This window comes from Colletotrichum acutatum (assembly GCF_030867785.1).
Source record: "Colletotrichum acutatum strain CBS 112980 chromosome Unknown BDZ83scaffold_10, whole genome shotgun sequence".
In the NCBI taxonomy this organism is placed as follows: domain Eukaryota; kingdom Fungi; phylum Ascomycota; class Sordariomycetes; order Glomerellales; family Glomerellaceae; genus Colletotrichum; species Colletotrichum acutatum.
Window position 1 is genome coordinate 588,602 of NW_026849004.1, and position 23,507 is coordinate 612,108.

Genomic DNA, 23,507 nt, shown 5'->3' on the forward strand with positions numbered 1-23,507 from the left:
TAGTAAGATACCGATTAAATATCACAGAGTAAAAGTGCCTTCCAATGACACTTAGTTTCACATGGTCTCCAAATACCTTTCGTCTTGTCTTTGACTCTCTTTTGATGATAACTAGTAGGTACCTGACGTGACCAAACTCGATTATTCATTTCGAAACAACTTCAAGTATTATCTGAAGTGATTCATCTTGAGAAAAGTTTGTCCCTGAATTCTATGGGTGTATGCGCTCTCATGCCTTCATTAATAAATTGCAAGAACCTCTTCGAGGAGGCCGAGGGTTAAGTTGAATCCTCGGTTTATCAAAGTCCGTAGCCATGCAATAATGCTAATGCGTCGTTCCAAAGCCAATCCAAAAAAGCCGCTTTTCATTAGACACCAATCCATATTAGGCTGAGCAGGCGAATGAGTACGAGACACCACTGAAGTGATCGCTGCAAGCTCCGTATGTAGACTCGCCGTTAAGCGAGACGGGGACGCAAGTCTCCACCGTCTTGTTCGTCTTCGTGTCGACAACGGCGGTAACCTCGGGGTTGGCGTACAAGGGAATGTTGTCGTCCACACATGCCAGCTCCAAATTGTAGTAAGTGGTGTTTGTCACAGCGTCAGTGACATTGAAAGGGTTGCGGCAGATGGGCTTGAAGACGTATGTGTTATACGCGCGGATCGTGGTCCATGTCGCGGTACCCTTTACGGCGCCGCGGGTATCGCAGACCTCAGTGACCTCTTGCGTCGTTGTGGGAGTGAAGGGGGACCAGGCGACGAAGAGATTCCCGTGGGGATAGCTGAGATAGCCCAAGTTGATGGGAGGGAGGGCAGCTGAAGCCGCGGCGACGAAAGAGGCGCCGAGAATGGTGGAGAGCTGCATTCTGGAGGTTTCGGTGGGAACGATTAGGTGTTACTGGTTAAATCAATAGTAGGAATTCGATGATAGGTGGTTCTGGCAAAAACGAAAGTAGCCTGGCTCATCGGATTCCGGGACGATCGGTCTATCGCACTGCTCTTAAATACTCAGGACAAGAGCAATGGCAACCCCTAGTAGCTGCAGGTCTAGAATCTCGTTCCTTGCAGTTTAGTGGTTCGTTTGGTTCGGCCCTCACTTACCGTCCGTGCCGTCATAGTTTCCGTGGACCTTTATCGGCCTAGACAAGTGCACTGCAGGAAACATTTCAGCCGTTGCGCGATCATACCTTGTCCTAGGCCCGATGAACGACCCGCGCTAGAACCAAAGTCCCAACCCATCAGGTTTCTCGGCCTGTCGGTCAGGGAGAAAATCTCTTTCGCTGAACTTCTGCCTAGCAAAATATGGAGAATTTCCTTCCTCGTGTGGCTTGGGTCGTTGGTGAGAGTGATCAGTATTCGAACAGAATCAAAATACAAAAACCGTATGCCAAAATTGCGAAGAAGAGATGGCTAATGGCAGATACAACGTGACATCATTGCTGTGCATTTAAACCCTTAGATCGCACTAGAGTGCGGCACAGAGGCGGCAATTGTCAAACGGTACAGGGCTGCAGATTCAGTGGTGAAATACGAGCCGATTTCTCACCTACACACGGAAGCTGACGGCACTTGGTGGGGACGTCATGCAATCCTTCTCGTGTTGTCGCCCCGATGGTTCCACAGGACGCATTAGAGGTGATTGTTGTCCCAAAGCGGTAAGGACAATTTTGTTTCTTTCAATTGAGAACAAACTCGTCGTTCTCATATTGGAATGACTAAATTGAGTTGAGCGCGTGCTTGAATCACATTTCAATAAGTGTACTATATCATGTGATTTCCCTTGACAGCTTGATCCAGCCAAGGTCGATCTTTTGCGCCTGTAAAGCCGGAAAATAACCACCACATAGCCATCAATCATCACTGGCATTTATTCTCGGTGCTCGTAATGCAACTATTGTATGTGGGTGCTGGAAAATGAGATCGAGCTGACAGGTTTTTTCTTTCGGCCTACTCGCTTGCTCCGTACCGTCGCTGAGAATGGAAGTTGGCCTATAGAGCATTGGAGCTACAACTATCAAGTTCTTAATTGGACAGAGACCTGAGTTCCTAAGATAGTGACAGCTCAACGATATTTGCGTTTTCGATTATGTGACCCGACTATCTTAAGGTATGGATGGAGTGAATGCTTGAAATAGTCGAATGAAGTATAACAAGAAGAAGACTCTCGTCTCTGATTTCACAAGACACTAAGTTTGACAAACGGCATAGACTAAGAAAGGCCAATGGTAATAAATATGACGCATGACTTCTGTCCGAATTCTGATTAGGCTACAGCTGCAGCTGATGCAACCGGGGCTTGCTCATCGGACTGTTCTGGCTTACGTCCGTAGACAACATGCCTGTTGAGCACCATTAGTAATTGCAGTTCAGCCAGTGGTACAAACGGAAGGTTGAAAGCTTCGAGCGCAGGCAGTTCACTCACAATGTAAAGTACGTCTGCAGCTTCAGGTCTCTCAGTGCCTTGCGCATCTCGCTGATAAAAACGAGAATTTCCACATCCTCCCATCCCATCATTTGTCTTAAAAGAAAAGTTCCGAACCCCTCCAGAGACTGGTCGATGTACTGCAAGTTGACAGCCCCGACTTCTTTGAGCTTGGGGTCCGAAGCCCATCCTCCAATAGGAATCGGCCAGCTTTTCTCCACGATATCCACGAATCCAGCATTCCTCATGCCGTTCGCGATGCCATGATCCCGAGTCTGTTTTCCAGTTTTCCCAAGCTTATCCATGGACTCGAACATGATCTTCGCCCACCTTCTGTACACGTGATCCTGGGGAAGATCATCACCGAGTGCTTGAGAGTAGTCTTCCAGATCTAGCTCATTTACCTCGACATACCCGCCAGGTATGAGGTGCTCAAATGCTTGAGAATAGAGCTTCGGCCAATCAGAAACACATCCTTCCAAGTGTCGAATATGAATGTAATCAAAGAATTCAGTAGGCCATGTCCAATCCGCCTCAATATCGTCGATTTGGAATTTGCAATTGGGTGGAACCCAACTAGGTTGTATGGGTGAAATGTCGACACCGGTAACTTCTGCCGACGGAAATTCGTCGGCAAAGTCACTATTTAGAACTTGTAAGATCGTTGTCTAAATTTTCTCTTGGTTCAAGAGCAAGAGCCAAGATTATTACAAAAGGGGGAAAGAGGGAAACCTACATGGCCCAAATGCCCGTTCCGGTACCAATATCGAGAACTTTCTGTACATAATGTCAGCAGTTCATTCTCACCAAGAAACTCGCCTGACAGCTAACCTGAGGGCTGTCTCCGATAGGCGCCAAAAACAGCTTATCGTCGAAGAATACGCATTCCCAATAATGGCTTGATAGTTGGAGTATCAGTAAGGTAAGGTAGTCAGTGTAATTTTGAAGACAAATTGGCATGCTACTGTGTCACGGAGATTATGTGTCATGATAACAGATGGTGTTTACGTACGCAAGATCGAGTCCTTCATTCTGTTTCTCATCATTCGGCCCCCAGTAGTCAACCTTTTGCGTGTAGGTACGCCCAAGGATGCGTCGGTACTCCGTGATGCTTTCGGTTAACGAAGCTGTCGAGGACGTGTGAATGCTATTTCACGATTCAGCTTAAACTCCAAGTTCACTTTAAAATGTTCTGTCAGTACTCGCCTTTCTGTCTCCGCTTCGGTCAAGTCCTCATGTTCGTAAGCTGGGTCCTGTTAGAAAGGGGGTAAGCCACCCGACATTCTGGGCTTCACCATAGCTAGATTTGTATGTATATATCAAGAAGTAGATGATATGACTCACAGCCACAATTTGACCTGCCTCGGTTTCATTTGCGTTGCCAGCAGGTGAGCTTGTCGCCGCTGGTGGCGATGACCCTTTGGCGCGGGGACTCTTTGCAGCCCGTACTGGCGAGGAGACTTGCGGCTCTGAGCTCTCGGTTGATGCCATGTTGAAATTCGGATGATTCTCGTATCAAATGATAAGATTTGTCAATGAGCAAAATGCAGACATGAACAGCAAGCGTCTGGAATTTGTGAGGTTCATGACAAAAGCCTGGGCTCAACCCCTCTTTTAAACGACTTTTCTTACTCTTCTGTTGGTTCTGCGACATGGATGTTCATTTTGTAGCTAAAAACGCGTTCGGTTGATCTGTTGGTGGCTACAAACCGGGTCTGGAGCCGCCAAGTATTCTAGCGAGAGCCCGCCTCCCCGGACGAATAGAATGATTATTTCCCCAAAATCCGATGCGCATTCACGACATTCTAGGCTATTTCCGGCAGGTATGTAAGGTGCCGGGTAGCAAATCGACACAGATATAGCGTGCAATCATAGCCCGTTGTTCTACTTCAAGTCCACAAGCAAAGTCCGAGGGGGTCCAGTCATTGTCGAATCCGCTCAACTGCAATGGCACACTGGCAGTTTCTGACACATTGGAACTTCACTCAAGATTTCAGGGCTGGTAATTCAATCGGCACGTGCTCGACATATCTTATTGCTATTCGTTTTCTCAAGTCTCTCACTGCATAAGAGCGACTTGCAATGCACTAGTACTACAACCAATGGCTGGTATATTCCAAGATGTGTCAAGACTTGAGACGCCTCTCGAATAATGAATTACGTTAAACCGATTGATCTCGTCTTGAAGTTAGGTTAGCATCCTGGCACATGTTTCCAATCAGCCGGTCAAATAGCTTGCAAAGACCCCTCGTCTTGCTTCCATGGCACAATCAGTCGAACATACCAGGGCTATCTGGACTGGAAACAAACTTTCAGTCCGGCTTCATGTTGTTTACCACTGATTACATATTGTGCGCCAAAATTCCATTCAGCATTTTAACCATCCTGCCTTGTTGGTTAACAATTTTCGTCGTCGTCGGACGTTCAATTAACAGTGAAGGGTTTCGATGTTGACGCTCGAAGTCTTCTCTTCCGTACCATCTGGACTAGCTTGACTCAGAAGCGGCTCCCACCAGTTCTCAAGCTCAATCATGCAGCCCATCACTGCAGCACTTGGTTCTATCTTCATAAGTACGGCACGAAGGCATCGAATTTAGAAGAGACAACTAGGCCCACGAGGGGAATATAATGATATCGGTAAGGATATGTATGCGTGCATTTAAGGGCAACGACTATGACTATCCCAGCTATCATGCCAGACACTAAGCTCCCTGATCTCTAATGGCCTTCCGCATCTCGCTCATAAACACCACAATCTCAGCATATACCCATCCTATTATCTCTTTAAGTAGAAAGGTACCAAAGCCTTCAAGCGATTGATCAAGGTACTGTAAGTGGCACGCACCCACTTCCTTGAGAGTCGAATCCATTGGCCAGGCACCGATAGGCGCAGCCCACTGCTGCTCAACGATGTCAACAAAGCCTGCAGCTTCTAGACCTTTGGCGATACCATGATTTCGACTATGAGTTCCCGTCTTTCCCAGTCGATCCATGGCCTCTAGCATCACCTTGCCCCATCTTTTGTAGACATGGTCTTCGTTCAGTTCAGCAAGCACTTGAGAGCATAGCTCCACATCTATCTCTTTAACCTCGACAAATCCACCTGGCTTGGTGTGGGCAAAAGTTTGGTCGTATAGCCTGGGCCAGTCTGCCACGCTACCTTCGAGGTGACTTACGTGCACATAGTCAAAGTGGCTGATGGGCCAGGTCCATGGCTGCTCGATATCATCGATCTGGAACTTGGAATTGGGTGGGACCCAACCTGGCTGAATCGGCGAGATGTCAACTACTATCACGCCGGCGGATGGATACACATCCGCAAAGTCTCTGAAAGATCTCGTCAACTATGTGTTAAGCAGCTCACGTACCTTATACTGCGCAAACTCATTCTGAAAGCACCGAGTAACACTCACATAGCCCAGATACCGGTCCTAGTGCCAACATCGAGAACATTCTATGACAAGTTTAGGATGGCTCTTTAAAATCAACCTTTGGTTGTTAGAAACCAACGTGCCTGAAGGGAATCACCTATAGGTGCAAGAAATAACTTGTCATCTAGTAGGAGTGTCTCCTAGTAATGGCTATGGGAGCACCCTATGTTAATTACATGTGTGGCAACAGCAATTGGGATTTACTCAGTGACTATGACGTACGCAATATCAAGTCCTTCATTCTGTCTTTAGTCGTTCGGTCCCTAATAGTCGGTTTTCTGAGTGTAAGTACGCCCCTGAATGCGGCGGTACTCGGAATGTCTCTCACTCAAAGAAGCGGTGGAAGAGGTGTAGATACTTTACGGTGCCGTCAGTACGTGGTCTCTACGAGCAGCCATCCTCAGTTATTGTCTCACCTCTCAATTTCGGCATCTGTCGTTTGCTCATTCTCAATGATGGGGTCCTGTAGAGTAAAGTTGTCAGATCAAGGCCATATTTGGAAGACGACAGCTTTCATGAGAGTAGAATCTTTAGACTGTCCACATACTACAGCGATTGCGCTTGTTGTAGACCCAGAGCTGCTTGCAATGGGATGGCTCGTGGCTGCCGTGTAGTCTGGAAACACAGCCATGGTATTATCTGCGCTTTCGGTGTTTTACTGAAGCGATTTGGAAATCAGGCAAAGGTAAATGACTCAGACTTGTCAATGACTGTGGAGCTCCGTACAAACGAGCAGTCACGCCAATTTTGTTGCAGAAAGTCCAAAATAGCTACGACCCCTCACTTGATCCTGTTGGTTTCTCTCCCCGTTCCGGCCTGCACGTTGTTCTGCAGGCTGTATTGGAACAGCCCAGTTCACTCAGAGATTTCCGTTGTCATCCACCCAGGCGAATGAAACCAGCCAGGTTCCTCAGTTGTCGTTGTGGACTTTAGGCCAATTCCGGAAGGTCCAAGAGACATGCATAGCGACAACAGACGCCTTCATAAGGAAACAAAGAACGAAATGGTTGTGCCCTATCCAACCAGCCGGATGAGATGCAAGACATTGCGTGCTAGTAAATCACAGACAAAGAATGGAGGGGAACATTGACCCGCGAGCGGATCACACCGAAGACCCATCCAGAACGGACGGAGCACTGCTGGCCAATGAAAAGCTTTCGAAAGTTATGGCTTCTTCACTCCGCATTTCGGAATGTGATCTAATAGTACCCGATCATGAAAGGTGCCCAGGATATCATCGGTTTTGAACCACATTGACTGCAAAGTGGGCTTCAGTCTTGGCGTTGGAAGGTTGATGACAGACGCAAAGACGCACGAACCTGCTGGCACCATTGAACCCCATGTTTTCCATCAGAAACAAGCCGTTTTATGCAACCTCTGCCATCTCGTAAAGCCACCGGGCTGGCCAAGATAGGACGGATATTTCTTAACACAGGCCGATTCTCGGAACGTGATCAGGCACTTCATGTAAACGCCTATCTTTCCACAAAAGCCAAGAATAGCTGTCCATCTACTGTAGATCTACGCGTGGAGATATCTCCAACTCTCCGCAAGATATGACGTTCTGAAGTCATCACAACTGTTCAAGAGTCGATTCGAGTCATGGAGATCCTCATTCACACGGAGACCTGATTCTTCAGGAATAATGTTCTGGAGTCTATTCACTAGAGACCAGACCATCAAACAAATAAGACAACGCGAAACAAACAATGAAGCTTGGCCGGATGATCCCCCACCAGCCGTTGAAGCGCGGTCTCGGTCTCTCTCCCGCTGAGAAACGCAGTGGTGCCGGACGGACGCTTTGGAACGAACTCTTTTTCAGGCCCTATTGCCTGCCACTAATGACGACAATGCAAAACCCTGACTCGCATTTAGCACCGAAACTTCTGCACCCTCGTGCTGATCTCGATTGGAGTGACGCACGTTCCTGCGGACTAAAAGTCTATTTTTTGTGGGTGAGTGAGGGGTCCCATTACCTGAAAAAAGTTGAATCCAAATGTCTGTGTTTTCGGGCCGGCCATGTTAGAGGTGAGAAGGAAGAGCGCAGAACGGAAGCACACCGCTTCCAAGGCTTAGGCGAAGCTATGATTGAAATCATTCGCGGCTGCGGCATATGCCGCTGCTAGTCGCATACTAGTAGCCGCGGCAGTGTTGGAATCGAGGACTAGCTGGAGGCCGGTTGCCCCGGCTTCTAGCCCGATCATCGCACCGTCAGACAGTCCACGGCCTTTGCCTCCGCGCCATTACCAATAACCAGACCGTGCCTTGTTCTCCATGACAGTCTCCATGTGTGGTCCAGGGGGCACTTGGTGTAACTATCCGGAGATCATCGCTACCACCCTCAAACCCGCGACGGCGTGGCAAACCCCCAGAGTGGGAGCCGGCAACCGGCTGCCCGGCCAGAGGGAGCATCTCTGCTGCAGTGAGCTTTCAAATGCCGATCCCTGCGCAGACAGGCAATTCTACGACGAACTCTGGTCTGGCAAACCGGGTCCAACGGATGGAGAAGTAAAGGACCGGACAAGTTGACGCCTGCAGGGTCCAGAGGTCAAGACTTAGGGCCTCAGCGTCTGACGTTCCCGAGTCGGGGTTAGGACTTGTTGGCTATCCCAAGCGCTCGTGTTGCGCTGCCCTCCACCCAACCTTCAAAATAACCCTTCCCCCGTGCTGCCACTCACCGTTGCATGCCTTAGCTTCCTACTTGCCCGCCATCGCGACTAGTGCGGTTGGTGAAGTTCCGACGAGAGCAGCGGTCAATGGGTCACGTTCCTCATATTGGCTGCCCTGCCCCAACATTTTGCCAAAAAGCTTGTCAAATTTCTCCTCCACCTATCGATCACACCCCTACCGCCGGGGATGAAGGTGGAACAGCAACACCAGAGAATCCACCGTGACCGTCGACGTCCGATGAACAACGAGACATAGCATTACGATGGCGGGAACACTTATACCTCCGTGGTATGTCGGCTCGACACCAACAAACGATGAACAGAACATAGCGAGCATGTTTTGGGGGTTCACGCTTGGAGTCGGCCTATGGAGCGGAGTCAAGGGTTATCGACAAAGCAGGGCCAGTTGGAATAGGACACACAGGGTCAACGTCTACATATGGTTGATCTGGGCAGAATGGATCGCCAGCATAGTCATCGGCATCATATCCTGGTGCTATCTTACATCCATCATTGATCCAAGGTAGGCTCTTCTCCTTCTTCTCAGTAAACCCAGTATCTGATTTCGAGTAGCTTTGAGTACTTCTTTTTCCTACGTAAGTATTACAGAACTTTATTCGCATACCTTTTCACACACTAACAGCAATCGATTGAAGTCGTATTGTGGACTATTCAGGTAAATTTCCAGCAGGTTCTTGACCATCAGTCATTATGGACATCAGCTGATCAGTGCTTCACCAGGTTCAATGTCTTATGCAAATCATCGTCAACCGAATCGCAATTTTGATGCCGATACCTGCGCAAGCCACACGATTGAAATGGGGAGTCTTTGGCATCCTTTTGGCGGTCAACATCAGCGTCTTCTGTATCTGGATTCCAGCTCGTCTTCAGATCAATGAGACATACATCCACATCAACGAGATCTGGGACAGGATAGAAAAGGGCATCTTCCTTCTTGTGGATGCTGGACTGAACCTCACCTTCATCTATTTAGTCAAGTCACGGCTCATTGCCAGCGGCTTGACCAAGTACACGGCGTTATTCAGATTCAATCTGGCCATGATTGCAGTCTCAATGTCACTTGATGTAGGTTTGATTGCTTTCCAACTGTATTTGATCTGTCGGCTTAGCATTTACACTCTAGGTCATCCTCATTGGACTCATGTCCCTCCCGAACACTCTGATGTATGTGATCCTGATTTGAATGGGCTAGTGCCATCGCTAATTATCACAGCTATGCCCAGTTCCACCCGCTGGCTTATCTACTCAAACTACATATCGAAATGGGCATGGCAGATCTGATTGCAAAGGTCGTCAAGGCCTCGAACCCCATGCGCCCTCACGCCGAAACAAGGAGAGACAGTAACGAAGGAGCGCCAGACGCGAACAAGAACTCATTGTCGAAATCGAGGTCCAGAAGATTCTCAGTGCCCTACGTAGCTGGGAGGTGGATGTTGAGCTTCGAGAATGTACAGCCCAAAAGAAATACCACAGGGCCAGAACTCGAGCTCGGCATACAGGCCAACACGTTCTCAGGAAGGGCGACAGAACCAGAAATTACGCCGCGTCCTCGTTCGCTCTCTCGTCACATAACCGAACCGCATGGTATACCTGGGCTGGATATGACGCCACAGTCAAGGACTAGTCGCCAGGATTCTAGTAGTACTGTGAGAGAGCAGGACCAGGATGTTGCGTGGTACGTTTAATAGGGAAGGCCGGAATACATGATACCCAAGGAGTTCAAGGAATTGAAAAGGCGGCGTTACACGGTTAAAAGCATCTAGCGGAGTAGGAGCATTGCCACACAACTGTGAAAACATTTCATTGTCAAACAAAAGTATAATACGTATAAAACTCGGGATTTATTAGCGAGCACTCTTCACATCATTTGAGATTTGAAACGTGTATGTATGCTTCATTTTTCATCTATGGCTGGTTAGAAAACTGGGACTTCTTCGTCGCTGGCTCCTAAGAGAAATCCCGCAGACGTGTGTCCCCCTTGATCACATCAAGAACCTCCAACATCTACATCATTTAGCTTTCTTTTACAGATGAGAAAATCGCCTCAATTGGTAGACAAAGAGTCGAATGATGAAATATGCTGGAAATGTGTTTCGCCCTGGTGTATATTCTCCTCGCATCACTGCATGTCACGATAGACGCCCTGCAAGGCTTTCACTGCCAAAGCAGTAATGGCCCCTTCGCTTCCAATCAGAATCCCAGAAAACCCATACCGATACAAGTATCCCATCCAGCTACCATCGCTTCTCTGCAAGTCCAGTAAGACCTTTATGTCCGGTGTGTTGGTCAGGCGCATGTTGTTCGAAGCAAGCAGACGGAGCCCGACACTTGACGCATCGTTTGTAGATCCCATGCGCGCTTTCAACCGCTGACAGAGTAGCTGACGCAAGCTTTCAAGTTCATCGGCATCAGGGTTCTTGGAACATAGTTCACTGAGATAGTAGAGCAGGAAGTCCGGCAGGTGGTAGTAGCGAGTTCCATGCTCAAAAGCGCCTGTGCGGAGCATATCCTCCATGAAGTGGAGCGCGGGCTGGAGTTGATTGCCTCGTCCGCTGGCGTAGAAAACTCGCAGCACATTGGCTGAGATAAAAGGATCAAGCCTCGGCCTGCCTGGGTCGAAGTAACACTGAACATAATCAGATCTGAGTTGGTTTCAAGAGTACATCCAAGGGGCCCAACCTACATATGCCAGTCCGTCTGGATTCAGAAATTGGAAAATATTATCCATAGCCTTCTGCTTGACATCGAAATCAACATCAAGCGTGAGAAGAGCGATAGAGGTAGTGTCGAGGTCCTCGGGAAAGACTTCTGTTGTCAGCACTGGAGGTCCGTAAGAAAAGCAGTTCCATTGGCCTGAAGGGGGATTCAGTTGGGCGATATCGACAAGTCCCCTAAGAGAGGTAAAGTAGTTAGTATCTCAGGCCAACACATTGTCTGGGTTGATTACTCACCAGTCATTCGTCCAATGCAACAAAAGAAGCTGCTGAAACTGCTCCCGAATCTGAACACCAGTGTTGGATACACACCACATGTCCTTTGCGTGAGCTCGGAGCCAAGATTTACCACGCTCAACGGGATCACCAAAGAAGTTGTTCAGCTTCTGGATCACCCTAACCGTGTTATCAAACAGGACTCCTTGCATCCCACGGCATTGGGCGCAGATGACATTCTCCGGTCGATCGTCAACAAACACAGTTGATTTTGCATCTAGCCCCGCAGCTTTGAGAGCTCGATCAAAAAAGTCTTGCTCCGGCTTTCGTACACCCAGGCTGGCTGAAGTGTAGACATCATCAAAGATATCCCAGCTTCCAACCTTGGAGCGAACTATGTCATAGCTTTCGGTAGACATGTTGGTCGCAGCAATCACGCGGAGTTGGCCGCCCGAGTCCTTTTTGAGATTTCTGATAGCTGCAACAAAGTCTTCGTTGAGTGTCAAGGTCGACGATACTGCATGGATGGTTTGTTGTAGGGCGCCCTCCGCAAGTGCGAATCTCTCCTTTAAGGCCGCAAACACCTCTGATTCCGTCGACTTGCCTGCCTCCAAGCTGTGCCACTCAGATGATTCAAGAACGCGCTTGAATACTTTCGTTGGAATTGGAGCATCCGGGACGGCGGAGAAGTTGCAGAAAACTCCGCCAATGTCCAGCATCAACGCAGTAGGTCTTCCATTCCCACCACCCTGCTAGCACAGCCAGTGCTGAGTTAGCAAACCACTCTTGACATACCCCATGATGTTTCCCATTGTTAACATACCTCGGGTACGCCATTAATGCTTTGGGAAATTGGGATAGGCGACGAGTGATGCAACTTAGCCATGGTGACCAAGATTAGGGACTAGAAGCGCATAAAGAAAATAGGGTATTCTCCAGGAAGACGAGTGGTTTAAGGAGAAAGGGAAAAACAACTAGATGGCACTATCATTGAAATATATATACTCTTCGACGTGAATTACCCACTCTAGAAACCAGACATCATGATTGGGCAAGTTTAGTGCTTGAGCATCGTTGTTCTGTATCAGTCAATTAACAGAGATCGTCCAGGCTATTTCAAACATTGGGAGGATCTTGCCAAAAGTTCCTGCATAGCTTTCTTCAATACTCCCCTGTCAAAATTTCGTCACTGAGCTTACGAGCCAGCCTGAGCGATCTTTCCTCAAAGGCTGCGCGCCAAGTCGAGGATCTAACGTAAGCTCACGTTCAATCCTACGTTTGGTCTGACATGATGTGGGCTGGCAGATCAATGAATCGGGGTTCATCTCGCCATCGATTTAAACTGAGAGATGCAGTAAAATTTTTGATTCTGCCGGGATATGATCAGTGAAAGGGCCGATTTTGAGCTTGGGGGAAAGGAGGGAAATATTCCTGGAACTTCGAAGCGCATCACATGTTTGGCTCAAGACAAGAATGATGTTCACATCTGATTCTTGTTTGGGAGGGGTTTCATTACTTCCAGATAGTGACAGAGAGTTGCAGAGAGTTCTGCAATCAATGAAATGAAGCTAACTGATCCTCCCTGGCTTGCTTGGCAATTGCTATGGATGAAGCACTCGCCTGCAATGCATTTTTACCTTCCACCCAAGTCGAAGGATCTTACCTAGGCTTAATCGATGAAGAGACTTCGACAGAACATGGTGACAATCCCCGAGAAAAGCTGATCATGCTTCGCAAATATGCCAACACTACCTACAGGCACATGAATCCTCTCAGAAGGTTAGGAATGTGCCATTCATGGGGCTAAAGAAAAGGTAGCGTCAAGATTGCCTGTTATTATGCCTTAGAATCAGCCAGTCGTTTCAGTAAAGAAGCTCCAACATGCTAGCACATATGGACTGCCTGTTCAGCTAGACTCTTCAGGAGAAGGTATTGGTTCCACGAAATTGCGCCACTACTCGATCTCAAGCTCTGTTGGTCGCATTCTATCCAGGCCGCATCCTGCGTGGTTTCAGTGAATGGATGTTATCTGCGGGAAACGTGCGTGCCACATGGATCTACAATATATCTTCCTTGATGTTGATGCAGGACGACCGTAACATGAAATGAAGGAACTCTGAACCAGATGATATATCAATCATCAACAGGAGCTGCTAAGACTATGATTCTTGAAATTACAATAAGGTAGGCTACAGTCATATAAACACATGTGCGGCACTGCACATATTTCTTAGAGGTAGTAACCTCGATGCGATGAGGAGTCTCGGAGCTCGTCCGCAAGTTTGAGGTAGTCGGGGAGGGGAAGCCCACCCTCCCTGCATGCTAGACGCCTATGATAATTGGATAAGTGGTGCCTTATTGCTTTGGCCCTGGCGCTTTGACACATGCTGTAGTTTTCATCATATCATTCCACTTGTGACTCATAATTACTTCGCGGCAATTGGCCACCTACTTGCTAAATGTTGAGTGCTATTTCAGCAGCTAAAGCCTGAACACAACTGCAGGAATCTACAATTCTCATGTGAGATCGAGGGATTTTAGCATCTGAAATCCTTGGTATATAATATCATGGCGCTGGGAAGAAAAAGTGTCATTCAAATGGTTCGTCTAATCAATGTCACCAGCACTACCGAGGTACGTTTGTGACCTAGGTCCTAGATTACGGGGACATAACAATTCCACAAAACCCCGGGAATTTTCAGAAGACATACGCCATTTCTCGAGGGTCAATTTCGTTTAGTTAGACCCTGTTTTGTGTGATATATATGAATTGGATCGCCATGTACAACTTCTCACTCAGTTGCGCTGTTGTCGCAATTGATAACAGCGAGCCCGGGGCCTTCGAACCCCAACTTTTCTCACTTTTTCTTGGGTATATCTGAACTTTCCTGGCCGGAAACATGCTTAACTGCTCGCAACGGCACTGAAAAACTAATAAACCTATGCACATCAACTTGGTAGTGACGTCGCATCAGCCTCCGCTTGGAGACGCAGATGCATATGTGATGTGTGCTAGCGTCTTGGGTGAACAAGTCCACAGGTAAATTGATTGCGAGATATGTCATCGATCATTCGATCTTGAAAGTTGTTGATCCGTATCGATGTGTACTTTAACAATACATCGACTGAAATCCACTATACGGTGATGGATTTCAGAGCGTGAGGATTACTGGTACCTTGCTGGAAACCACCATGGAGAGGACCTCACTTGATGTAGGACCATTTTCTCCATCTTCAGCATTGCCTAGCAAATCTATCTGTCCTAGGCTTCCAGCTCCGATCACCTATTCCATAAGGCGTCAGTCTCGGGCCAGCTTACGTAGCTTGATGTGCACAAAACAATCGTTCTTGATCATCTGGTTCAGGCAGATGGGGGCTGGAGAAGTATGAGGTGGGACATCCGGCTACCCACGGAGGGGGCCGCATCATGAGACCTTCGGTGTGAGCAGGCATCCCGGTCCATCCGCACAAGAGTGCACGCGTTATGAATACATCTGCGCCCATAGCATCAATACTATTGGCATATTGTGTCCTTGATTTAATGGGCCCTTGCATGTTTTCCTTTCTGAAGGTTCGAACAAGCTCGTTTCCCTGACGGCCCACCTTACCTCGGTGTAGCGTCGCTGATTGAAGAGAAACTAATGGCCAGAGCTGCAGCTACGGTACCAATTACTGCGCAAATGTCTATGAATTTCTGGTTTCGCACATCACATCATTGCTTTGGGTCTTACAAGTCGCCAAACTTCCGTCTAAACCAAATTCATGCATACGTCCCAAACTCTACATACGCAAGTGCTCATCCCGTCAACGATGTGTTGATGTCGATACATACATCTCTCGCATTCCTGCATCTGTGCTCGTTCCCAAAGTTTTGAACCGCATACATGTCATATGACGAGAATCAGAGATATACATGTGTATATATATGTACATGTGCAATTACATGATGTGAATTCTTCTCTCGCAGTATCACTCCAAACGAGCATGGACCGTCGCTGTCACGTAGTTGAAGGGATGTCATTTCATCTACGACCTAGCCAGTCGTCTAGTGAGAAGTAGACCACGGTCTAGGTTTAAGAAGATTTCACTTCACGCTGGATCGACTATTGACTGTAAGTAAGTCGGGGACTCTGGGGGTTATGCCTTCAGCGTGATTCCATCGGAATCCGAAAGGAGATCATGCACGTCAATGACGACAGATGTGATAACTAAAAGGCCAAATCTCTACCTCAGCAACACGCATGGCTCTTGATATGCATTAGAGAGAGTGGCTTTTTGAAGAAATCACATGATGAAAGTCGACATTCCTCGATCGCGTGCTTCTGAAGAGTTCCATCGTGACTCATAGTAGGTAACTGGCGGCAGAGGTCTGTGCTGTCATTATCTAGGAAGATACCTGGCAGACGGCCACAACGAAGCGGCGGGGAAAACTTAGCCTTCCACGCAGATTGTCAAGGCTTGATATATAAACTCAGATACTGACCAAATCGATACCTTAAGAGAACGCATGTGAGAAGTTGAGTTAATGGTATAATTCTATCCAGGTAATGCTCTTAGCGAGTCAAATAAGTGTGCAGATGGTGCAGCCAGCCTTCGAAGCTAGCTCAAGTAGGCATCTATTATCTGCCTGCTGCCTTGGAGATTGAGAAAATCTCAAACAGGCTCCCCAAGAATCGCGCGCCAGGGTCCAGACGAGGCATTCCAAAAACATCAATGTTACGTCTTTGAGGTTCTCCAAAGATCTGAAGCAGGCTGAGGTGGCCTAGCTCTCACTTCGAGCGAACCACCCGCGCCGTATTGCCATGGCGTCCCGTTGGGCTACATCATTAGTCCACCTTGCCGTGCACCATTGTGCACAGGATCAGCTGTCTGGAAGCGACACAATCTGACGCCTTTAAAGCCGACCCCACTCCCATTTACTTCCGCGACACACACTCAGACATCTACATCACCCTTTGAGCCCGTCATCATCGCCACCTACCAAAATGAAGCTTCTCAGTGCCATCAGCCGGACGCTACAGTCTGTTGAATTTCCTCCACAGTTCCCATACGCCACCCTCTCTGATTCGTACTCCGCTCCTGGGCACGACGGATTGCATCCGTTTGACTCGGCCGCCGTGCAAGGGTTGAGCCAACAAGCGATCATCGATAAAGCCTGTCATCTTGCTCTGCATAATGGATTAAACTATATATGGATTGAATCGCTATGCGTTAACAGGGACTCGAGGTCGGAGGTATCTGAAGCCATTAATTCTGGCTGGAAATATTTTCAATCTGCGGCTCTCTGCTTGGTCTACCTCCCTGATCTTCCCTGCGGGACCTCTCAACCTGACGAGGAAACGTGGAGGCTATCTCGATACTGGTCTCGGGTCTGGAGTCTCCAAGAGCTTGTATTTGCCTCAAGGATCTGCTTCTATGACTCAAGGTGGCATCTTCGAGGTGATACTTCTTCAGAAGGATTCTCGTCCTTGCTTTCGCGGGTCATCGGCATCGATGGCGATGTCCTAGCCAAACACAAGAGCGTTCACGAGATTTCGATTGCACGGAAAATGTCATGGGGAGGAGGCAGAATTTCACCCCGTGCAGAGGATTTATCATACGCCCTTCTTGGCATCTTCGGTATTCGCATGCCGATTGCGTACGGTGAGGGTGAAGAAAGCGCTTTTCGGCGTCTTCAGGAAGAGATTCTAAGAACGACCAGCGACATGACTTTATTCGCCTGGACGAGCTTGGACGACACACTCTCAAGAGGCATCTTTGCTAGGTCGGTCGAAGAATTCAGGTCATTCGGTCAAACAGAGCTTGCTTCTGCCCCATTCCATCTGGATGGATTCGCCACATTGACCAGCCGAGGCGTTTTGATCCGAGGCAAATGCCTAGAGCAGAATGGGGATTTATTTCTCGACCTTGGGATGCAACAGAAGGAGCACAGTCATGCTAAACGATGCGGTATATTAATTCGCAAAGGTCCATATGGGACTTACCACCGTGTGTTCTCAAGTATGACGCAGATGGTATTGGCAGACGAGTCTGTCAAATTCAAGCGGCTCATTGTCGAAGCAGGCGATGTCAGCACCGCCGAGACTTCCAATGATCAATATCCAGCACATACACCCCCTCAATGGAACCTAGCGTCTCGACAAAAGGAGTCTGACAGCAGCAATAACGAACTAGTAGAGACGAGCGATTCATGCTGTGTGTCACCAGATGACAACTGCTTCGCGGCGAATGACCCATCGACTTTCCAGCACTCTCCACAGCCACGCTCATTTATCAATAGTCCTTTACCCGAAGGGAATGATACTGATTGGGTGCATGTAGGGGAGTCTTGGGCAAGCTCGGGTCGCTTTGGTTCATTCCACCAGGAATCAGACCAGATGTTAGTGGAAGAAAGTGATTACAATACTTCTATGTTTTTCACCAAAGAAGCGACTGCAAAACCTTCATCTCCTGATGGTAAAATTGCCGAAGCCTCCGATGAAGCCATCTCTGGGAGCGCAGTCAGTTCCATTGAAATGACAGCTACTTCAGAGGACGGAATTTCCCCTCCTCAGACAGGAAACCTTAGTTACACGACCCTCGCAAGGCATCTAGCTAGGCAAGCTGTTCGAAGTTTCCGTAAAGCTCGCCAAATCAACACTAGGAAATTAGAAAGGCAGAAAGCCAGAGGCAACAAGAAGAAAGAGTCAATCGGCTCACGTCGACATGAGACACATGTGACAAAACGAAGACGCAACATCACCCAATCGACAGACTTTGCGTGTCCCTTCTTCGTCAACAACCCTTGGGAGCATCTGAATTGTCTGCGAGACGATGCTTTGAGCACAATGTCAGATGTGCGAGGCCACCTTTGGAGGTCACACCGCGTGCCCTACCACTGCCCGATTTGTATCCAGACATTTGTGTCTGCTACTGGGCGAGACGAACACATTCTCAAACGCGAATGCAGCTTAAAAGAATACCCGACTTTCCTAGGTGTCACGCAGGACCAAGAGGATCTCATTCAACGCACTCAAGATATATCAGGTGGCAAATATCAATGGTTCGCGATATGGCGTATTATGTTCCCCAAACAGCACCGAAAGCCAAAGTCTGGGCTCTTGAACGACACGATTGGTGCTGAGATATGTAACTTCAGAGCTTGGTATAAGACTAGAGGATTGGCTTGGATCAGAAACTCTGTTGAAGAGCTCAAAGACTCAACTGGATACATTGAAGAAGTGGAAAAGTGTGCCACGGAACTTCGCTCGATGGTGCTTAGCGAGGCTATCAACACTTTCGTTGATGATATTCTGAGGACTGCCCCCTAGTCCAGATTACTCCGCAAATACTTGAGTCCTGTGAGATGGAGGGTGCTGCAGCAGGCAGAAGTGGTGATGGAGTGGTGAAGAAACAGGTTTAAGGCGTTGTCTGGCCCATGGGTTTCCGAAGTCCCTAGGAACTGCTTCATGTAATACGAAATCCTGCAATTTTGGACTGTGACCTTGGTTTGGTCGCACTTGTGAGCAGATTCACTTCCGCTGAGACACATTTCACGTACCAGAATCCACTCCTCTGATGGCCATAAGAGATAAGCTTCAACATTCGTAGATTGAAAATGTGTTTCATTCTGCTCGTGAAGGGAGACTTCAAATAGCGTCGACAGTCTGAGTCCTGACTTGGCATACTTTTGTCCCTAGCTGGATTTTGTTGAACAAGATGGTGAAGGATATGGGCACATTCTTCCGAGGGTTAGAGAAAATGCAAGCGACTTGTTATCGAGGGGCGTGCAGACAAGCTATGTTGACTAGATCTAGTACCACATACAACCAGGGGCAGTTGACTATGAGCGAAATATTAAATTTAAACCCGCTGATGGGTTAGACAGTCCATGACGGTCAAAGTGGTGTCTGCTCTTGTGGTCTTCGATTCTACTCCATATTAATCACTGGATCCCCTCTATATTCAATGTCTGCTTACACTTCTCAACAAGATCTCTAGTCCATGACTCTATACCGCATTATGTGGTGGAAGAAGCTTGGTCTTCATCCTTCTCGGTTTTATGGACTAGACGCCTGACTGGGTAGATCATGGAGTATATTGATTAGGCAGCAAACTCGGCTTCTTGTGATGCCATGAGATAGCATAGATAATTGCAAAGACGTCGTGCAGAGTGCAGACAGGTTGGCGATAGGTTGGAGCCGGAATTTTACTACGAACCCCTTGCCTTTTACGTTTGTCGTACTCTATGTTGCCGCCTCCTGGGATGGTATCAAGGCGCTAGATGTAGCAGTAATAGACAAATGGGACAAACTTGAGAAAATGATGACAATTTCAGATAATCCAAGGTCCAGTACCGAGCAGGCGGTTCAAATGAACGCAATGGAGAGATGTTTGTTACGGGCACTATTGAACTTTTGAACTGTACCCCGAGCGCTCCTTAAACCATGCGTGACGTTCTGCAACTGCACCACCAGTACTAGATGATAGTAATGGTTCAGTCTTACCTACTGTTTGAGCCGCTTTTAGTTGCATACTATACAATACAGTATGTCTAATGATAATTATGCCCATATGGCCATCGGCTAGCAAGATGCTGGTAAGATAGCTGCTTCTTGTTCGAGAGGTACTACACCAGAGTCAGCTTACCTAGATGACTGCGCTAGGTTGAACAGGCACATATACGCAAAGGCATGGACTAAGAGCGGCAGGGCAATTGCTCTTCGAGAGATCTGACGCTGTCGGGACGACGAGTGTACCCCATCGAGTGCTGAATGATGTCGGTACACTACATTCAAGTTTTCTTTAACGCTGATCCCTTTTCGAGTATTTTGATTAGGTATGAACAGCAAATTTTGGGCGGTAATTATAAGAAGCTGAGGAATAATGCGTGATTCGCAATTGCCCTAAGTATCAAGGAGCGAATGTAGAGTGTACTGGCGCTATTCAGCACTTGATATGATAACTCCAAGACACCTCGCAAATTTGATCGATCAACAACATGATACAATATGTCAATAGCCTCCAATTCTGCCGATGTTCTGTCGAAATAATACACGTTATATAACACAACTACTATGCGAGGCTTGACAAAGCTTCTATAAAGGTCCGAAGTTCGTTCCTGACTCCAGTCCTGAGCCTCATGAAGGAATTGCAACGCCAGTGCACCTTTGAAAACCTGACCAACTCCCCCGTAGCCTTTCCCGATCAATTTTACCACCTTTGAACTTGAGGCCAGCAGTGAAAGCACTATGAAAGCAAAAGAAAAGGGAAAAAAACAAGATGCCAAAGATCAGGTCCTAGCCCGAATGTCGCGGGCACGTTGATCCAGTTTCGCATTCGCAATGCCTTAGTTCTGGCGGAAGGAGATTGCTTGTGGTTTGCACTGCATCATTACCAGGCATGTTGGTAAATGACGCAAGATCATCCCCAAGCCCTGCCAACACCCAAGTGTCATCAGAAACCGCGGAGTTGTTGCCGGGCCCTTGTCCTGAAAAATACTCATTTGATAAACCATGACTGCTGCCGTATGGGTGTTGAAGAAGATAGTTCGCGGTGAATGCGGTATTCATTGAGAAGGGAGACTGCTCGTTCATATAAGGTACGGATGGGTACGGATAAGCCGGGGAATTTAAGATTGATGGAGCAATAACTCTATTCTGTGCCGGTAATGCCGAGTTGTTTGCTGTGAGAGCTTGGGAATATGGTCTCTGTGAATTGGGGCGAAATGTATTGTGCAGAGTGCTCGAAGTCGGGTGAGGGTGCAATTCACCAACGTTAACTGGATTTGGTGTCATCGATGCTTGCGTATGGGAAAGAATGGGGTTTGTGATAGACGCAGTGCTGACGACCAACGCCTGACTTTGGGCCAAGAGAGAAGGAGAGGCCGGCCTTAGTTGTTGTGATGAAGAAGAGGCTGGTTGCTCGTGAATTCCGGGGGCATTGGGCGAAGGGTCGAAGTGCTCAACTGGAGAATGCGACGTTGTCTGGACCGCATTAAAGCTGTCAGTGATCCCTCGCACCAACTGTTCGATGACATGATCCTCTACCCCGTGCTGTCTCCCGATTCGCCATGTTGTTTCGGCCATTCTGGGCTCTACTTGTTGCCTGTAAGCAAGCCTTTGGACGTCGTCTCTGTAGGGCGACAAAGGTCTCGGTTCGTCAGGAAAGGCAACTTCCCAGATCCTGAACCAGAACTCCGATTGAGACTCAGCTCGCAGCTTCGTCATCGATGCAATTTCATGTGCCTGGTCTTGATTAAGACGAGAGTCATGTATGTTGGACCCAGGTGGCGGAGAATCGCATGTTTGAGCCCTCGCATGGACAGTGAGCTCGGCATGTGACGGGAAAACGGCGTGGCAAATGACACAATGTATTAGAGGATAGTGATCGCCTCTGTCGGGTTCCGTGAGATGTCTTTTGACGTCTTTCGCCTACACGAAATGGTAGCCCTGACAGTCGCCGTGTGCATTGGGGTCGTGTGCATAGAAGTGGCATGCGAGGATTCTCTTCTTATCCGGTTTGGCATCGATACTTGGGTGCTCCCCGCCGGAATCGTTATTCGAGTGGCCGTTATTGCTGGGAGGAGAGTTACCGTTCGGCCTGGGGTCTGTTTTCCGACGCTTGTTCGCTCCAGCGCCTTTTGAGGTTTCCGCGCTACCACTGCCGCTGCCTACTGTACTGTTCCGATGAATTCGTCGCCGCGCTCCAAGCTGCACAATGTGGTGCTCTATGTTGGTGATCCATTTTCGAAGGAGTTGGGGGATCGGCGGACGAGCGAGGATGGTTTTGAATGGGAGCCAAGAGAGAAATGGACTTTCGCTGATCAAGGGTCTCCGACTTTGTATGTAGCAAGGCGTGGTCGGCGCCCAGTCAGCGAACAGAGCGGCAGCGACGGGCTTGAGGAGGTAAAGACCAGTGCCACAGGTCGCAAGAAAATTGAGAAAGCCATGGCGCTGCTTAATGTCGTCGTGTTCAAAGACTACTACTAGCCATCGAGAGCATGTATGTTGTACTAGAGGGGAGCCGAGATGATCGAAAGGGAGTTGCAATATCGCGTTGCCAGTAGAACAAAGTTGGACGTGGGTAAAATAGACGTGAGGCGAGCTTGAAATAGAACCAAACAATGAATCGAACAAAGGCGTACAGTTCCGCAGGGTGTCGGCTGCGGTAGAACAAACGTCGGCGAGCGTGCAACCCGCTGTGTGGCCCAAGCTGATTGGTATCCGGTTGGCCACAGGGTCCGGGGAGAATGTTAACCCACTTGAAAGCCTCAGTAGCGAGTTCATCGACAGAGATAATTGAAACCGAAACGTGAGGCTTCCAAGGCGTTGGATTGCAAACGGTTCAATACATGTAGGTAGAGCGGATTGTCTTTGCTTTGATTTGTGCAGTTGTGAAAGAAAGGAAGAAAGATTGGACAGGAGGAGAGAACACAGTGACTGCATCTACCTGAAGAAGATTGAACGAGAATGGGTAGCCTTCCCATAATCGTCTTGAACCTCCCACCGCCTCTGCTTTTAGTGCGGCTGCCTTCCCATCTTCTTCTTGATGAGTCTCCGCTGGCGCAGCTTTCCCGCCCGCTGACAGCCCTGGTGCGGCTCTTCTCAAGCGTGTGCCTTCGCCCTCTCGTTCAACCCGGCCAGCTAGCTAGCAATTGATGGATTTCGTCGTCGCACTGCCTTTTACATGCTTGCCAGGGCATACTCACAGTCATATTTCCTGCCCCAGATCTGTCGAGCTGGCCAGCAATGATTCCGCCTCATGCCTTCTCCCAATCTCTCAACCAACGAAATTTTACCTCCCTAGCTTGGTCAGAGAGCTCGTCTTGTGATTTGCCAGCCCATTAAGCCATTGCTTCAAGTTTTGAGATACTAAGCCACCCGAGACCTTTACCCATGTGAAAGGCGAGAGGTTGCCTTACGCCAATGAGTCTCCGGGGATTGACAGCCGGTAGTGTTGCAAGCCACCTTCCACACCACCTACGTCAGTTGTGAGCAACTGCGCGTTGTGGGCTACCTACTTTACCTCTCAAAACGCGCAACTGCTCGTTTTC

General features: G+C 48.3%; 9 protein-coding genes across 9 annotated transcripts; 3 read left to right on the plus strand and 6 right to left on the minus strand.

Annotated features, from left to right (window-relative positions):
* Positions 1 to 385: 385 nt before the first annotated feature.
* BDZ83DRAFT_647701 (uncharacterized protein) lies at positions 386 to 865 on the minus strand (the record flags this gene model as incomplete). Its single annotated transcript, XM_060510111.1, has 1 exon — positions 386 to 865. The coding sequence occupies one exon, from the start codon at positions 863 to 865 to the stop codon at positions 386 to 388; it is 480 nt and encodes a 159-aa protein (XP_060369832.1).
* A 1,200-nt stretch (positions 866 to 2,065) lies between these two features.
* On the minus strand, positions 2,066 to 3,913 carry BDZ83DRAFT_759968 (S-adenosyl-L-methionine-dependent methyltransferase; the record flags this gene model as incomplete). The annotated part of the gene is made up of 7 exons (XM_060515158.1): positions 2,066 to 2,339; positions 2,423 to 3,064; positions 3,159 to 3,199; positions 3,254 to 3,320; positions 3,435 to 3,569; positions 3,718 to 3,722; positions 3,767 to 3,913. 7 exons carry the CDS (start codon positions 3,911 to 3,913, stop codon positions 2,264 to 2,266), a joined length of 1,113 nt encoding a protein of 370 aa, XP_060369833.1. The 3' UTR covers positions 2,066 to 2,263.
* A 1,158-nt stretch (positions 3,914 to 5,071) lies between these two features.
* BDZ83DRAFT_759983 (S-adenosyl-L-methionine-dependent methyltransferase) lies at positions 5,072 to 6,484 on the minus strand (the record flags this gene model as incomplete). Its single annotated transcript, XM_060515159.1, has 4 exons — positions 5,072 to 5,758; positions 5,836 to 5,853; positions 6,270 to 6,316; positions 6,401 to 6,484. 4 exons carry the CDS (start codon positions 6,482 to 6,484, stop codon positions 5,125 to 5,127), a joined length of 783 nt encoding a protein of 260 aa, XP_060369834.1. The 3' UTR covers positions 5,072 to 5,124.
* A 1,898-nt stretch (positions 6,485 to 8,382) lies between these two features.
* BDZ83DRAFT_16778 (uncharacterized protein) lies at positions 8,383 to 10,511 on the plus strand. The gene is made up of 6 exons (XM_060501435.1): positions 8,383 to 9,045; positions 9,096 to 9,118; positions 9,179 to 9,198; positions 9,264 to 9,608; positions 9,667 to 9,707; positions 9,757 to 10,511. Exons 1-6 carry the CDS (start codon positions 8,786 to 8,788, stop codon positions 10,226 to 10,228), a joined length of 1,161 nt encoding a protein of 386 aa, XP_060369835.1. The 5' UTR covers positions 8,383 to 8,785; the 3' UTR covers positions 10,229 to 10,511.
* Positions 10,512 to 10,725: 214 nt separating this feature from the next.
* On the minus strand, positions 10,726 to 12,419 carry BDZ83DRAFT_662542 (Haloacid dehalogenase-like hydrolase-domain-containing protein; the record flags this gene model as incomplete). The annotated part of the gene is made up of 4 exons (XM_060511073.1): positions 12,297 to 12,419; positions 11,495 to 12,225; positions 11,227 to 11,434; positions 10,726 to 11,169 (listed from the first exon to the last, which is right to left on the minus strand). Coding segments are annotated over exons 1-4 (1,446 nt in total), but the record flags the coding sequence as incomplete, so codon positions are not given.
* A 4,228-nt stretch (positions 12,420 to 16,647) lies between these two features.
* BDZ83DRAFT_537678 (uncharacterized protein) lies at positions 16,648 to 17,196 on the plus strand (the record flags this gene model as incomplete). The annotated part of the gene is made up of 1 exon (XM_060503374.1): positions 16,648 to 17,196. A coding segment is annotated over one exon (549 nt), but the record flags the coding sequence as incomplete, so codon positions are not given.
* Positions 17,197 to 18,300: 1,104 nt separating this feature from the next.
* On the plus strand, positions 18,301 to 18,783 carry BDZ83DRAFT_748162 (uncharacterized protein; the record flags this gene model as incomplete). Its single annotated transcript, XM_060513573.1, has 1 exon — positions 18,301 to 18,783. One exon carries the CDS (start codon positions 18,301 to 18,303, stop codon positions 18,781 to 18,783), a length of 483 nt encoding a protein of 160 aa, XP_060369838.1.
* Positions 18,784 to 20,548: 1,765 nt separating this feature from the next.
* On the minus strand, positions 20,549 to 21,783 carry BDZ83DRAFT_16851 (uncharacterized protein). The gene has a single exon (XM_060501445.1). The coding sequence runs from the start codon at positions 21,679 to 21,681 to the stop codon at positions 20,752 to 20,754; it is 930 nt and encodes a 309-aa protein (XP_060369839.1). The 5' UTR covers positions 21,682 to 21,783; the 3' UTR covers positions 20,549 to 20,751.
* On the minus strand, positions 21,784 to 23,139 carry BDZ83DRAFT_16845 (uncharacterized protein). Its single transcript, XM_060501444.1, has one exon. It carries the CDS (start codon positions 22,897 to 22,899, stop codon positions 21,886 to 21,888), a length of 1,014 nt encoding a protein of 337 aa, XP_060369840.1. The 5' UTR covers positions 22,900 to 23,139; the 3' UTR covers positions 21,784 to 21,885.
* Between the last annotated feature and the right edge of the window lie 368 nt (positions 23,140 to 23,507).